The sequence below is a fragment of the Mycosarcoma maydis genome, chromosome 1, assembly GCF_000328475.2.
Source record: "Mycosarcoma maydis chromosome 1, whole genome shotgun sequence".
NCBI classification, from domain to species: domain Eukaryota; kingdom Fungi; phylum Basidiomycota; class Ustilaginomycetes; order Ustilaginales; genus Mycosarcoma; species Mycosarcoma maydis.
Window position 1 is genome coordinate 1972853 of NC_026478.1, and position 13962 is coordinate 1986814.

Here is a 13962-nt window from a genome sequence, read left to right on the forward strand (position 1 = left end):
CGCCACAGCGGCTTTGCAGGCACCGACCCATCCACACCATCCCCAGCTTATGGACCCATCGAGGATGAATCGAGCGATCTCGATTCTCACGACTTCCAGCTTCCTCCCTCCGTCAGCACTGCCAGCTCGGTGATGCTCCGCAAGGGCTCCAAGTCATCCACATCGCCACTGTCTGCGTCTGCTTCGCACGCAACGGCTGCACCACATCCCATCCACACTGATGGCCGCACCCCCAAGTCTCCCCTCTGGTATGCGCGCCGTCCCAGCAACACCAACTCGCGTGGCAGCTGGTACACATCGCCCGCCATCACCGCCACTACCACGGTCACTGCCACCAGCCAGGACCATGGCGTTGGCGCATCTGCGAATCTCCGATCGCCACCGAGCAACGTCGAGACCACCTTGACGCGCAAGTCGGCCAAGGACATGCTCTCGCAAGCTTTCACAACAGCATCCACCACAAGCGTTGACACCGCTGGCACGAACCAGTCCAAGTCCTTTGCCGTGCGTCGTGGGCGCTCTGAGCAGCTTGAGACGCGATCTCCGCCTCCCGCTCACTCTCTCGCTTCGTCCGCTGGTAAGACGCTGCGTGGCACCAGCCCTCTTAGCTCGCGCGCGTTCAGCCCTCGCAGCACTGAGCTCGGCTGCGATCGATGCCGAACCATCTCAAACCTCTCGGGTGAGCATAATATTTATGGCAGCAGTCTCATCTCATCCAACTCGCGTGGTCTCTCTACATCTCCTCGTTTGGAGTTGGATGAGCGTTACCGCAGCATGAAGCAGTTGCACAAGCACTCGCACAGCGCCGCTGCCGGCCTCTTCTTCACCCACATGCAGTCGCGAGACTCGCTCAACGCTGACGAGCCTCAGGCTGTCCGGGGGGATGAGCGACAGGGACGTCGCATTCATTCTTCTCGTCACCGCAGCCCACGCTCCGAGGTGATTGAAGATGCACAACAAGATGTGCGTGCCACTCCTCCGCGTGGTCGATCCAAGGCGCGTGGAAGGAGCTCGCACCGTCGCAGCCCCAGCCCGCCTCGAGCGGCTGCTAGGCGTGAATCGGCAACTGTCATCGAGCCGATAGCATCCTCGCCTGCACCAATCTCGCCACGCTCGCAGCCCATTTCAATTTCAATGATGGCTCGCGACTCGCGACGAGCCTCTGATCAAGGCGCTTATCACCAAGATGAGGAGCTAAAGTCTGCATTGCCCGAGCGTCCGTCGCCGTTGGCGCTCATTTCTGAAAAGGAAGTGATGGCTCTCGATCGAGTTTCTCCACCAAATGAAACCGAGTCTCGTGGCCGTGGCCGTGGCAGGAGCACACGACGCGGTCGTGGCTCACAGGAGCGCGGTTCCGCTTCGCGATCCAGGTCTCGCTGGATTCATCAGGACTGCGAGGTCACCTGGGCAGGCTACGGCCACCGCGCCTCTGATCGGGGCGAAGTGGAGCCTCGGCTTGCCACCAAGCAACCTCTTCAGCAGCAGCGAGCTCCTCGCTCTCGCGCCAACCGAGCCAACCCCGAATTCACGGATCCAGGTTTCGACGACGTCGACCTCGAACTCGATGGCGACGACGAGCGAGAGGAGTCGCAGTCGCTCTCGTCTGGCGGAAGCTTTGAGTCTTCTGTCGTTCGTGGTCGAACGAGCATTCGTGCCTAGAACAAAAAACAAAAGGGCTTTGACGTTGAGCGCTTCAATCATGATGCGTCTCCGAAGCCCAGAATCCACAAGACACTGATCGCAACAAGGTCGTGCCTCTTGATCCTCCTTAGCATTCACCCTAATCCATACGCGGCAATCACGAATTTTTGTACTTTTAGAAAATCCAAAACCAGGTCCTTGTCACCGTCTAGCATCTTCACCACTTCGAAGTCAAGTCAAATTCAAAAGTCTATTTCCAAAGTGTATTTCCAGACTCGAGACGGGTTCGTTTGCGCGAGAGATTGTGGTTGTGGTTATGATTGAGGAGCGGGTTATGGTGGTAGTACACGGTGCTTTGGGAGAAATGGAGGGTGGAGAGTGAGAGGGAATTGGTTGGGTATACTGTTTTACAATGCGGTACGGAAAGCAGGTGGAGTGGGGTGAGGGGCGTTGGGATTGTGTAAGACGATCCAGACGACTTGTAGGGGGGCGATGATGAGGAGGATGACGCAAGCCAGGGATTGGGATACAGCGTATACAGCTAGCTGGAACATGAAGGTGGTGAGGCCATTGAGGTGTATGTAGGTGGTGTAGTTGTGCCAGGGGTTTGCGGGCGAGGTATGAGGATGCACGGGGTGTGGTGAAGGAAGGGGGGGGAAGCTTGTGTAGAGTTGGTGGAGCAGAGGGATGTGGAGTAGTGGCTCAAGGTGTGGATCGGAAGCTGGGGCGTTCCATTCGATGTTGGGACTGGTGCGATAGAGGAGCGCGAGCTGGCGCGAAGCATTGAACATTCGCATTCGCTGCGCTTTTTGTTCGGCCACACTCAACAAGCACGCCATGATAGCACACTGGAGCAAAACCAGCAACACGGTCGTTCGGCGTGACAATCCGTTGCGTATCCGAGTGAGACCATGTGTCCTAGATGTGATGCTCGCAACATCTCGTGTCGTGCCAGAGTCGACAAGACTCGATGCGTTGATCGCTTCAAGCTGCATGATCCGATCCGCCAAGACGCCAAGTGCGTGTATGACGTTGGATTTCAACTCGTCCATTCGACCTTGGTCCTGCTCGTCCTGCCTATCAAACTCTTCCTTCAACCTGGCCCTCTTCGACTTGGCCTGTTCGACACCTGGCTCGAACCGCACCGATCCCTCACCCCTATCACTTTGCGCACTTGCAACATCAAGCTTTCGCATCCGCTCGTCTATCCCATTCAGCCGATCGCCCAATTGCATCCGTCGCAACTTGGAACTATGTGTCGCCTGTACCGTCTCCAAGATCTTGCTGATGGTCGCATCTACTTCCACTTGCTTGCCACGTTGATGCTCATTTGCGCCAGTGTTCGCATCGACCTGCCTCGCTGCTGATCCTTTTCCAGCCGAAGAGTTGGACGAATCTGAATCGGCATTCGAGTGGCCAACTCGATCACGACTCAGATCGACGCGTCGTGGCGAACGCGGTGAATTTCTTGGATCGTCCGCTGGCAGCATTTGGGGTGTGCAAGATTTTGACGCTGTCGAACAAGGTGGCGGTGTGGACTCACGTGGGATCGATGAAGCTGAATCCAAATCCAAAGCTGGGAACAGCCCGAAATCTCTCGTGACTGCAGTGGGTGCGGCGCGTACAGCGGCAGGCACAACGTCCGTCGGGACGCGTTCAATCTTGGGACTGGGTCGAATCAAGTGTCTCGAGTAACTCTTGATGGGTGTTGCTGTGTAAGCTCCAGGGAATCGAACGCTTTGAGAAAAAGATGTTGCTACCGAATTGTTCGCTGAGCGCAAGCCAACCGGAGACGCAGGTGTATGCGGTTGACTGACAGGTGATTCTACCGGCAATTGCGGTCCTGTCACATGTTCGCCAACGCTCTCAACGCTGGATTCCGACGCTTGTTGCTCTTCCTCATTTGCAGATGGCACGTGCACTGGCAAAGAAGCAGTCGCCAACATCTCGGGAATAGTGATCTGCTTTGCCGGCAATACCAAACGCGATACAGCCGCATCTCGAGACTCGTCGCCGTCGTTGGCGTTAACACTCTGCGTTTCGTCCCAGGATCCCGAATCGGACCGATAGTCAGGTCTCGGACTGAAGCGGACACTGTGTCCTCGTCGCGCTGCGCTCAATGACGCCAAGCCTTTTTTGGTGGACGACAAGATGCCTCCGATTGGCGTTTGTGGGTGTGGTGTCTGTGGGTGAGGCATCTGTGTGGTCTCTCGATTCCCTCCTTCCGCTTGTTTATCAGGTGCAGATATCTCGGCGGTACTATGACCCAGAACATGGTTGAGCCTCTGCCTCGCTGCAACAATCGAGGTGGATGGAAGTCGGGCCGCGACACTAACCGTGTTGGTGTTCTGCCGACGATGAGCGTTCTTGCGCGGTGAGGAGGCCGGGCTGGAAACGTCCGAAATACTGCGGATGGGAGAGACATCAAGCGCCATGGGCTGTGAAGCAAAGCCAAACGCGGACATGTGCTTTGTTGGAGGTGTTGTCGGTGTCGTTGTTGCTGGTCCTTGCTGTACTGTGGTCGAGGGCCCTTCCGATGGTGAAGCCTCTTTCAAATCTTCATCTTTGCCATCAGTTTCATCAGCTTCTGCCAGCGTCTCAGGTATACTCCCCGCTGCCTCCTCTCCCAAATGTCGAGATCGGACTTCCGTCGCGATGCCATCGTCCACTTTTGGCGAACGCGGGCTGGAGAGTAAGGGCGAGACACTAACCACGCTCGCGGCGGGAGAACGAGATGGAGAAGCTTTCGAGAAGGTCGAGAGATATTCGGTGGTTTGGCCTTGGCTCAACGGCGTATCAGGTCCCAAAGAAGTAGAGCCAGTACCACCCAACTGAGAGCTTGAGGTCGACGTCCTGCGCCGCAAAGGCACACCGAAAGCTCGAGCAGCTCGTTCGCGTTCCCTACGTGCCTGCTTTTCTTGCCACTGCCGGTGCTCCTCAGCGGCACGTGCTTCTCGTTCCTTTTGCATCGACTCGAAGACCGCGGCGATACTTTTGCGGCCTGGCGTGGCTTTCAGTGGGCTACTCGAAGATAAGGATCTCGCAGACTTCTCATCGTCTATAAGCTTTAACGCGGGTGTGCGTCGAGATAATGAAGAGTCGGATGCGAGAGGCCGTGCTGTGGAATGGATCGGAGTGGAGTTTGGTAGAGTAGGCGAATGCAGAGCCGAATCGAGGTTGGAGGCAGGTGAGCGGGGATGAACGTTGGATTGTGAGAGGGAAGAGCGACGAGCAGTCCAGCGTGCCATGGACTCTGCTCGTCTTTGGACAGCATGTGCTTGGTCGGCATCACTGTCTGCGTCGGATTCGTTGCTTTCGAGTGTGTCGAGACCTCTTTGCAGTTGGTCAAAAGAGCGTTGGTAGCTCGAATTGGGAGACCGCGCACCACCATCCCTCGCCCTTGGGCGTACTGATCGTGGAATTAGGATCGGATGCTTTTCGAAATCACGTGCCTGTGAGCGAGCATCAGACTGTGAATGCAAGGACCTTTGAGATCGGTCTGCCTGTTCGACATCCACAGCATTGCGCGTTTCCATGTCTGCATCAAGAACAGCCGGCTCGGAGGAGGAAGTTATGATAGCATCTGCGGCTCGTGGCGTCATCTGATGCACTCCAACCGACATGGAGCCCGATTCAGAACCTGACGACGAAGAGGTCACTACACGACGACACAGTCCAAGGTCGATATCCTGGTCAGAACAGCGGCAGTCAGCCGGGCATAGCTGACGCGAGGAAAATGTCCTGGTGCTGTTCAAGTCGGTGCTTGGTCTCGTCGAATCGTTGCTGATCCGAGCAGATCCTATCGCCGCCCTGTTTGTGCGAGGTGTTGGGCGCCTGGGAAGTGGCGAAATATGAATGGATGGAAGCGTGCCGATATCGTCCAGCGCAAGAAGGGTCGGCGTTGCTCTACCGCCGTGACTGCGTGCAAGTGAGTCGAGAGAAGTGCTATTGGAGTCGGATCTCACCTCCCAAGGACGGTAGTCGGAGGTGCTTTCAGCGTTGACGAGAGTACTACTGGATGTGGAAGTAGCATCCGGTTGCCTCATGCCCTCGTTAGATGGACTGTTGAGCCGATCGTATTGGTTGCCGTTGCCAGTACGAGGACGTCGAGTGAGGAAAGGACTGTGCAAAGGTTTGGAGGATGATGTAGCAAAGGCGTTCCGCAAAGGCGATATGGCCGTAGCTTCATCCCGAGAGAAAGGGCGTGTTGAAGAGCTCATTGACAAAGCTCTGCGAGCGGAGACGCTTTTCGAAGCGAATGTATGGCGAATTGGCAAGTTGCAAGATTTGGAGAGCTGCGATACAGTGGATTGCTTGCGTCCATGATGATGTCTCACGATTTAGAAGAGGGTTTACGTGCCGGCAGCATGTGGCGCTATGCCATGTTCATCGTCTGTCGTTGTGTCGATGTGCCAAGAAAAGTGAGGTGTGTTTCCTCGTCGTTCGTATATAAGCCTAAAGCCGGATCTTTGTTGTGAAGCAGTGTCTGACGCGCGTGTTCACGACCAGGTATACGGATCGAGACGCCTAACGTGTAATACGTAACGGTGAGCTTGATGGTGTTGAACTCGCGCTAACATTCACGATTCTTAGACGTTGGCCGTGGGCCGTGGGACATGAGCGTGAGGTTTGACGCGCTGTAGGGCGCACAAGCGTGAAACAACCGTGAGTCGTGAATCACGAATCGAATCACGAATGCACACCAGTAAAGCAAAAAGAGAGACGCAGAGCCAGACACGTTTCAACTCTCGAGCTTTTCCAAACGCGCCTCTCCGACGTGTTGAGAGCACCAGCAAAAAAAATCATCAAGATCAAGAAAGAAGCTTCCCGATCCCCCGATTTGCCCACTAATTTCTGAAACATGAAAGAGTCACGAATCGGAAGGGTAAGCGTGTGGGACTCCAAACATCGGGAAACCCACAAAACAAGAGAGACTAACTAGTTGTGATTTACGACTGTTAGCATGTTGGAGTTTGAAGCAGTTGGCCATACTGCGAGACCAAGGAGCGTGTTGCAAGCTTCGGACTTGACCGAGAACATATCAGACAGCCACGGCCGAGTATCCACACATCCGAAACTCTCAACGATTCAAGAATGGCCACCCATATCCGTAACCACCTTGCCCTGTTGCGCAGATGAGCTGCGTTTCAGTCGGCTTTTTAGATGTCCCGACAGGATTCATCATTTGGGAAGCCTGAGGAACAGCAACGATGCTGAAGTCGAACAAAGCTACTGGCCAGTGACGCCGGAAGCTAGAGCCATTGCTTCCGAAAAACCAACCAGTTTTGTACCTAACTGAGCTTATATCATTTGCCGTGAGCACATGCTTCAGCCGTCCGGGCGTCGTGAGGCTACGAATGACGTTTGAGCCCGACAAATATGAGAGATCAGGGCTATACGGACCGTCTCGATGGACGGATGCTGCGGAACCAAGGTTGGTGGATCCAGTCAAAATGAGTCGCAATTCAGGGTCCTCGGCGATCTCCGTAATCGGTTTCGTAGCCACCCAGTGCAAATTAGTTGCACCAATCGTCAACGTCGCAAGATTCGCAAGATTCCCTTCACACTTGTTGATGTTTTGCACTCAGGGTCCCTTCGGAAGGTGCCACACTAAACAGCTCGAGATAATCTCTGAAAATAGATCAATACGGGCCACTATATTCGCAAAATGGAAACGCAACAGCTTGCTTGCTCGGCCCAATCCGTTGACTTTGAGGCGATGGAGAAAGTTTGCCCGAGCTATACAGCAGTCTTCTCTCTGCATCCGCAAGCATGTCAGACCTGGCGACGAGCGAGCCATGGCCCAGAAGGCGAGTGTCTGTGTGAACTGTTTCGCTGTGAGGCAATCCATCGTGAATGTATGACGCGGGTACTGGAGAAGTGATAGCAAGCTGAACCAGCAGCATCATATCCAGCCCGAGGAAATTCCGCAATCCTTATCGCTGGTTTGAGCGGCTCGTTCCCCATAATCAAGTTCAAGTTCCCGAACACGAGCATTAGCTTTTCCGCAACGCAACGACGCAAACCGGTCCCGTTCTATCGCTCCCGACACTCGCCTGATCATCATCGCTCCAAAGGATATAAAGCAAGCCTTCCTTCACGACCACCATTTCATTCTCAACTTACCAACGCCATCTCGACTCAGCTCCTCCTGCAATTCTGCCCTTTATAGCCCGTGCAGCAGACAGATTGGCTGCAATCCACCTCCACACTATCCAGCCATCTTGACCTCCTTATCTCTCTTGCCCAACAGCACACCATCGTTCAGCATGTCTGGCAAAGCTTCCTCCTCCAACGTCCGCCTTGCCTCGGCCTCATACGGAAAGGACCTCGTTCGCATCTTCCGCATCGTGCGCGATTCCAAGGATCCATCTTCGCACCGTGTTGCCGAGTACACGGTTCGATGTCTGCTCCACGGCGAAAGCCTCACGCCATCGTACACGGAAGCCGACAACTCGCCCGTCGTCGCTACCGACACCGTCAAGAACACTCTTAACTACCTCGCCAAGGTGCTTCCGGCCGAAGACGTGCTTTGCCCCGAACGATACGCGCTCAACGTGGTCAACCACTTCCTCACGACCTACTCGCACATTGAAAAGACCGAGGTGGACCTCATCCAGCACAAGTGGACGCGTATTGTCTTGGATCAGAAAGACGGTGGTGCTCACAAGCACAGCTTTGTTCGTGATGGCGAAGAGAAGCGCACCGTGCGAGCCTTGGGTGAGCGATCGGGCAGCGAGATCAACGTGACGACGCTCGAGGGTGGCATTAAGGGCCTGCTTGTGCTAAAGAGCAGCGGCAGTGCTTTCTACGGCTTCCACAGAGACAGCTTCACCACGCTCAAGGAGGTGCACGACCGCATTTTCTCTACCGAGGTCGAGTGCTCTTACTCGATTGGATTGCCAAGCGGCGGACTCACTGCCGTGCTCAAGAACCCCTCATCGCTGCCACAGTTCTGCGACATCCACTCTTCCGTCAAGTCACACGTGCTGCGCGTGTTTGCGCTCGATGACTCGGCCAGTGTCCAGGCTACTATGTACCGCATGGGCGAGGCCATCCTTGGCGACGCCACCAACAAGACAGTCAAGGACGTCTCGTTTGCACTGCCCAACAAGCACTACATTCCCATCGACCTTGGCTTCAAGGGTCTCAGCAACCTTGACGAGAAGAACGCCGAGGTGTTCCTCCCCACCGCGCATCCAAGCGGTTACATCAAGGCCAAGATCGCTCGCTTGTCTGCTGCTAAGCTCTGAGCGCGCAGCAAAGCTCGTGTCCTGGCTCGAAAGGTAGTGCTCCTCCTTCTTTGTTATTGTACAAACATCCGTGAACCGATGATGATGTGGCTCAGACTCAGCTCTCTTTGTTAATTTCACCTTTGCCAACTCTCCATCCGCATTCCTTTGGGTTATAGAATCACACGTTGAGCAGAGAGTGTCAGTGCTGGTGATCATAGGCGAGACTTGTTGCTTGTGCTTGCAGTTCTCATCCGTTGGCGAGGCAAGGGACTGAGAAAGAAAGAAGTTGAGCTGAGCCTGTTCTGCCACTTATCGTGTATCTTGCTCACTAGAAAGCTGTGTGGCGGTGAGAAAAGGGGCTGGTGACTGGAGAGCCCAGAACAGCGAAAGCAAGAGGCGGCAAACGCTAGCGTTCAAAGAGGGCCTGTGCACGCGTCATTTCCCACGTAAAATTTAGAATTCTTCGCAACCAACACTCAGACTTACGCTCTGTGACTCTCGTGATTCTGCGTGCGTTGCCGGTCACGGTGCGAATCGTGAATGCGAGCTGTCTGCAGCGTTGCTTCCCCGTCCTCACCAGCCTGCGTGCGGACTCGCGTGACATTTCACTGCCTTGCTCGTCTTCCACCTTTCACCTTCACCACATTCTGCTGATAAGGTCCATATCAAACGACGGAACCTACAAGCAAAGATGACTACCACATACTTTGAGCAGTGCAAGCGTGTAAGTTCGAGTTCAGCGCTCCGTACAACGCTCTGACCGGTGGCGGTTGTTCGAGAACTGTGCTGACACTTGTTCGTGGTAAATGATACCCTTTCATGCTCACGACTTGAAATCATACACATTTACCTTTACAATTTTAGTCGTTCGCAGATGTCCCCACGGAGGGAGGTGTTGATACAGTCACATTCTTGGAAGCCTGCGAGGGCCTTGTGAAGCTGTTCGACTTGCTGGGCAACTCGGCATTCAAGGTGGTGCAGAACGATATGAACGGGAACATCGCAGTAAGTGATCTAGCCGAATCGCAGAGATTCGAGGAAGCCGAAAGAATGGCATAGAGTAACAGCTCAGTATCTTCACCACTTCTCCACTGTTGACGTCCCATTACATCATCCCAACAGAAAGTCAATAATCGCCTCAATGCAACTGGCGCCGAAAAGTCCGGCACGCTGGAAAAGCTCGTTCAGAACGAGGGACCTGGAGGCAGCTCGAAGCGACCCGCTACCGAGGGACTCATGTGGCTGTTGCGTGGTCTCGATTTTACCGCTCAGGCTATGCGCAACTCGGTGGATAACAAGAACGAGGAGCTTGCGACCAGTTTCACCAACGCTTACAGCACCACGCTGCGCCCACACCACGGCATGCTCATCCGACCAGTATTTGCGCTCGCCATGAAAGCTTGTCCTTATCGAAAAGACTTTTACGCTAAGCTTGGCGAACCACAGGCGAAAGTGGATGAGGAGCTGGAAAAGTGGTTGGCAGCACTCGAGAAGATTGTGGCTCACATGAAGAGCTTCTATGCGTACGTGTCTGCTTGCAGTGTCTAAAGAGTCAAAAGAACATATACTGATCAAGTTTTCGTCTCTGATGCAATCCTTTTCTTTCATTGTGCATGCATCGACCCGACGTCGATGTATTTGATGCCTGCGGCGCGGGTGTGGTTCATAATTCTGCTGCGGCTGATCCACGTCACCGAACAGCTCGGGCAAGTACGACAAGGGCTTCTAAAAGTCACTACAGTAGGTGGTTTGCAAAAGGAATGAACAATCTTCTCCTGTTCGGTGGGCGTGTGAAACAATACGACTCGATCGTCCGTGATGTGGCAAGATTCGAAGGGCAAGACGGGATCACTGATCCTGGTTTCATGTGTGAGATCGGTTCCCGATCAATACGAAATGGACTGAACGGATTTGGTCTGCACCGAGGTATTGACGAAAGACCACCGAGACATGCTAGACCAACTCTACGCAAAGCAGACACTTTGCAGCCTCAACTGCAACGAAGCGGTTGGATCCAATCATTGAGCACAGAGGTCTATCAATTTACTGAAGAGCGCCAAACCAAGCGGCGTCTTCTCGGAGAAATTCTGCCAATTCTGCTGTTGCGAAGCCCAGAGATTTTGTTGCCACAATCGTGAAACATCGATAAGATCTGAAGATGCCCCGAGGTCTTCGCGATACTGTATCACGGTGCAGCATCAAGGAGCAGAGCATGAGGCATGATACCAGCAAATCGTCTTCATGAGCTATCGAGAACATTACACAAGGTGCAGCAGAGATGCTTACGAGATTTGGTGTGCGGGGTTGGACGCAGACAGGCGTTTCCACACTGCACCGGCACTGTGGATCAGCGCAAAATCTGACCTTGGTGATCAGATCGCTTCTTTGTTCGACATCCCGATCTCCCAGATAGCGCATCCTCGACGTGCGCGGAGGTGTCGGCTTTTCGACCATGGGGCTCCGTAATTGTCCGCCACTTGTTTCACGTTCCCACCCGATGAAGAGCATTGGTGATGCTTTCGTGAACCGGCCAGGCCGACGAGTTGAAAGCGGATGTTTCCGAGCAAAGGCGGCAAATAGACGGCGCTGTTGTGCCAGGTCGCAGATCCTCAGAGCCTGAAAGGTGGAGGTTACGCTCGCTTGCTTCTTGGGCTGCTGGTCAATCGTGAATTGTGGCGCGTCCGAGCCAAACTGACTCGTAACTAACCGGATTCACTTGTTAGTTCTGTTGAGCTGCAGTAAGAAGGTAGCTGCAAAAGCTCACAGCCCATTGAACACAAACAGACTTGCGCTTCACATGAGATTGACATGACGGCATCTCGGTCAAAAGGAAACGTGAGCTGTGGTCCACAACAGGAAAAACACAAAGTGACACGAATCCTACCAGTTTCAAGTTGTGGATGAGAGGGCAGCCAGCCAGCCAGTCAAAAGGCTGGAATTTCGATGGGTTTCCAATCTGACGACGTTGCTTCCTGATCGATTTGATGCCCGTGCAGAAGCAAAATGTCGGAAACAGACCAAAAAAAAGGGGAAAGAACGCCAGAAGGCCATGTGTTGAGTGAGTGACAAACAGAGCTTTTCCACTCAAGACTTGCCTTGGCTCGAGCCATTCTGCGCATAACGAGTGTGAGGCTGCAACCAATACACACACAGACAGGGTACAACCGCGAACGTGAGCCACGAACAGCGCCAGGCGTGAGTGTACTCTCACTCACACTCCTCTCGGCTCTATCCGTTACTTTGTCTTGGTTACTGCTTCGTCTCCTCTTTTCTCCACCATCACAACCTTCCCGATACCATCAATTTTGCTGCTCCCTATCACAAATTTATCAAAGTGAGTGTTCGCAACGCTACAATCATCTTCTTAGTCAGTCCGCTCCATGCGATCTTCATCTCTTCCCCGTCGCGATCTGGCCATCCCGCAAAGTCTCACGACATCGCATACAAGCCCGATCGGCATGGTGCTGGGCTGACGACCAAAAGTCTATTGGCGATGGTACGCTGCAACAATTCTGGAGCACAGCAAAGCTGACATGTAGGCCTTTTCCCTTTCCTTTTCTTTGATCTTTTTTGGTCTCCTTGCCTCAGAATGGGTGTTCTTGACATTGTTCCCGCCGGTGTTGTCTCCGGAAAGGACGTTTACAAGGTCTTCGACTACGCTCGTCAGAACAAGTTTGCCATCCCCGCCTTCAACGTTACTGTAAGTACCGCCTTTGGCTCAAGGAAATGGTGTCTCGGGACGCGGACTGCCAGCTTCTCGCGAGCTGCTTTCTGTGATAAAAACCTTTTCAGATTCAATGACAAAAGTCGCATAAATTCGCCCTGTTGGATGATTGCTGACGACCTCATCGCATTCTCTCGCATTTCAACTACTTCATGGATACCGCTGGCGAATCTGCCGTTTTTGCGATTTCTGAAATAGTCGTCCTCGGTCGCCATCTCGGCTCTCGAGGCTGCTCGTGATGCCAAGTCGCCCCTGATCCTTCAGGTCTCACAGGGAGGTGCCGCCAACTTTGCCGGCAAGGGTCTCTCTAACTCGAACCAGGAGGCCTCGATCATCGGTGCCAAGGCCGCCGCTCTCTTCATTCGCGCCGTTGCTCCCTCGTACGGTGTCCCTGTTATCATGCACTCGGACCACTGCGCCAAGAAGCTGCTTCCTTGGTTTGATGGCATGCTCGCCGCCGACGAGGAGTACTACAAGGAGCACAACGAGCCGCTCTTTTCGTCGCACATGCTCGACTTATCCGAGGAGTCCAAGGAGGAGAACATCGAGACCTGCCTCAAGTACCTCAAGCGCATGGCTCCTCTCGGCATCTGGCTCGAGATGGAGATCGGCATTACTGGTGGTGAAGAGGACGGTGTTAACAACGAGGGTGTTGACAACGCCTCGCTCTACACCCAGCCCGAGGACATCTGGGACATCTACCGCCAGTTCTCCGAGATTACCCCCAACTTCTCCATCGCCGCCGGTTTCGGTAACGTTCACGGTGTCTACAAGCCCGGAAACGTCTCGCTGCAGCCCGAGCTGCTCGGCAAGCACCAGGAGCACGTCCGCGCTCAGATCAAGAGCGACAAGGAGAACCCGGTCTTCTTCGTCTTCCACGGCGGATCCGGTTCCGAGAAGCACGAGATCAGCACCGCCGTCAGCCACGGTGTGGTCAAGATGAACGTCGACACCGACACGCAGTGGGCCTACCTGCTCGGTATCCGCGACTACATCTTGAACAAGAAGGACTACCTCATGAGCCAGGTCGGCAACCCCGATGGCGCCGACAAGCCTAACAAGAAGTTCTTCGACCCTCGTGTTTGGGTTCGCGAGGGTGAGAAGACCATGGCTACGCGTTGCAAAGAGGCCTTTACTGACCTTGGCTCCACTGGCAAGCTCTAAGCTGTTCACTTGACAGAAGCCATTGACTATGTTTTCGAAGGATGGCACGTACACGTACACACACATGCAAACACATGCAAACACATGCAAAATTTGATAATCTTAGCCCGATCTGCTTTGCCAATACGGCGCGTGCCGGTGCATTGCGTGGAGTAGACAGATGTGAGGTTCAGGAACGTGGAGCTTAGCAGGCGTATT

At 54.1% G+C, this 13962-nt stretch overlaps 5 protein-coding genes across 5 annotated transcripts; 4 read left to right on the forward strand and 1 right to left on the reverse strand.

The window, feature by feature from the left end:
* On the forward strand, positions 1-1659 carry UMAG_11612 (uncharacterized protein; the record flags this gene model as incomplete). The annotated part of the gene is made up of 1 exon (XM_011388486.1): positions 1-1659. A coding segment is annotated over one exon (1659 nt), but the record flags the coding sequence as incomplete, so codon positions are not given.
* A 389-nt stretch (positions 1660-2048) lies between these two features.
* UMAG_00671 (uncharacterized protein) lies at positions 2049-5861 on the reverse strand (the record flags this gene model as incomplete). The annotated part of the gene is made up of 1 exon (XM_011388172.1): positions 2049-5861. The coding sequence occupies one exon, from the start codon at positions 5859-5861 to the stop codon at positions 2049-2051; it is 3813 nt and encodes a 1270-aa protein (XP_011386474.1).
* Positions 5862-7910: 2049 nt separating this feature from the next.
* Positions 7911-8894, forward strand: UMAG_00672 (putative urate oxidase (uricase); the record flags this gene model as incomplete). The annotated part of the gene is made up of 1 exon (XM_011388173.1): positions 7911-8894. The coding sequence occupies one exon, from the start codon at positions 7911-7913 to the stop codon at positions 8892-8894; it is 984 nt and encodes a 327-aa protein (XP_011386475.1).
* A 673-nt stretch (positions 8895-9567) lies between these two features.
* On the forward strand, positions 9568-10605 carry UMAG_00673 (putative het-c2 protein; the record flags this gene model as incomplete). Its single annotated transcript, XM_011388174.1, has 4 exons — positions 9568-9600; positions 9741-9881; positions 9999-10399; positions 10578-10605. The coding sequence occupies 4 exons, from the start codon at positions 9568-9570 to the stop codon at positions 10603-10605; spliced, it is 603 nt and encodes a 200-aa protein (XP_011386476.1).
* A 1860-nt stretch (positions 10606-12465) lies between these two features.
* On the forward strand, positions 12466-13764 carry UMAG_00674 (putative fructose-bisphosphate aldolase FBA1; the record flags this gene model as incomplete). The annotated part of the gene is made up of 2 exons (XM_011388175.1): positions 12466-12576; positions 12799-13764. 2 exons carry the CDS (start codon positions 12466-12468, stop codon positions 13762-13764), a joined length of 1077 nt encoding a protein of 358 aa, XP_011386477.1.
* Between the last annotated feature and the right edge of the window lie 198 nt (positions 13765-13962).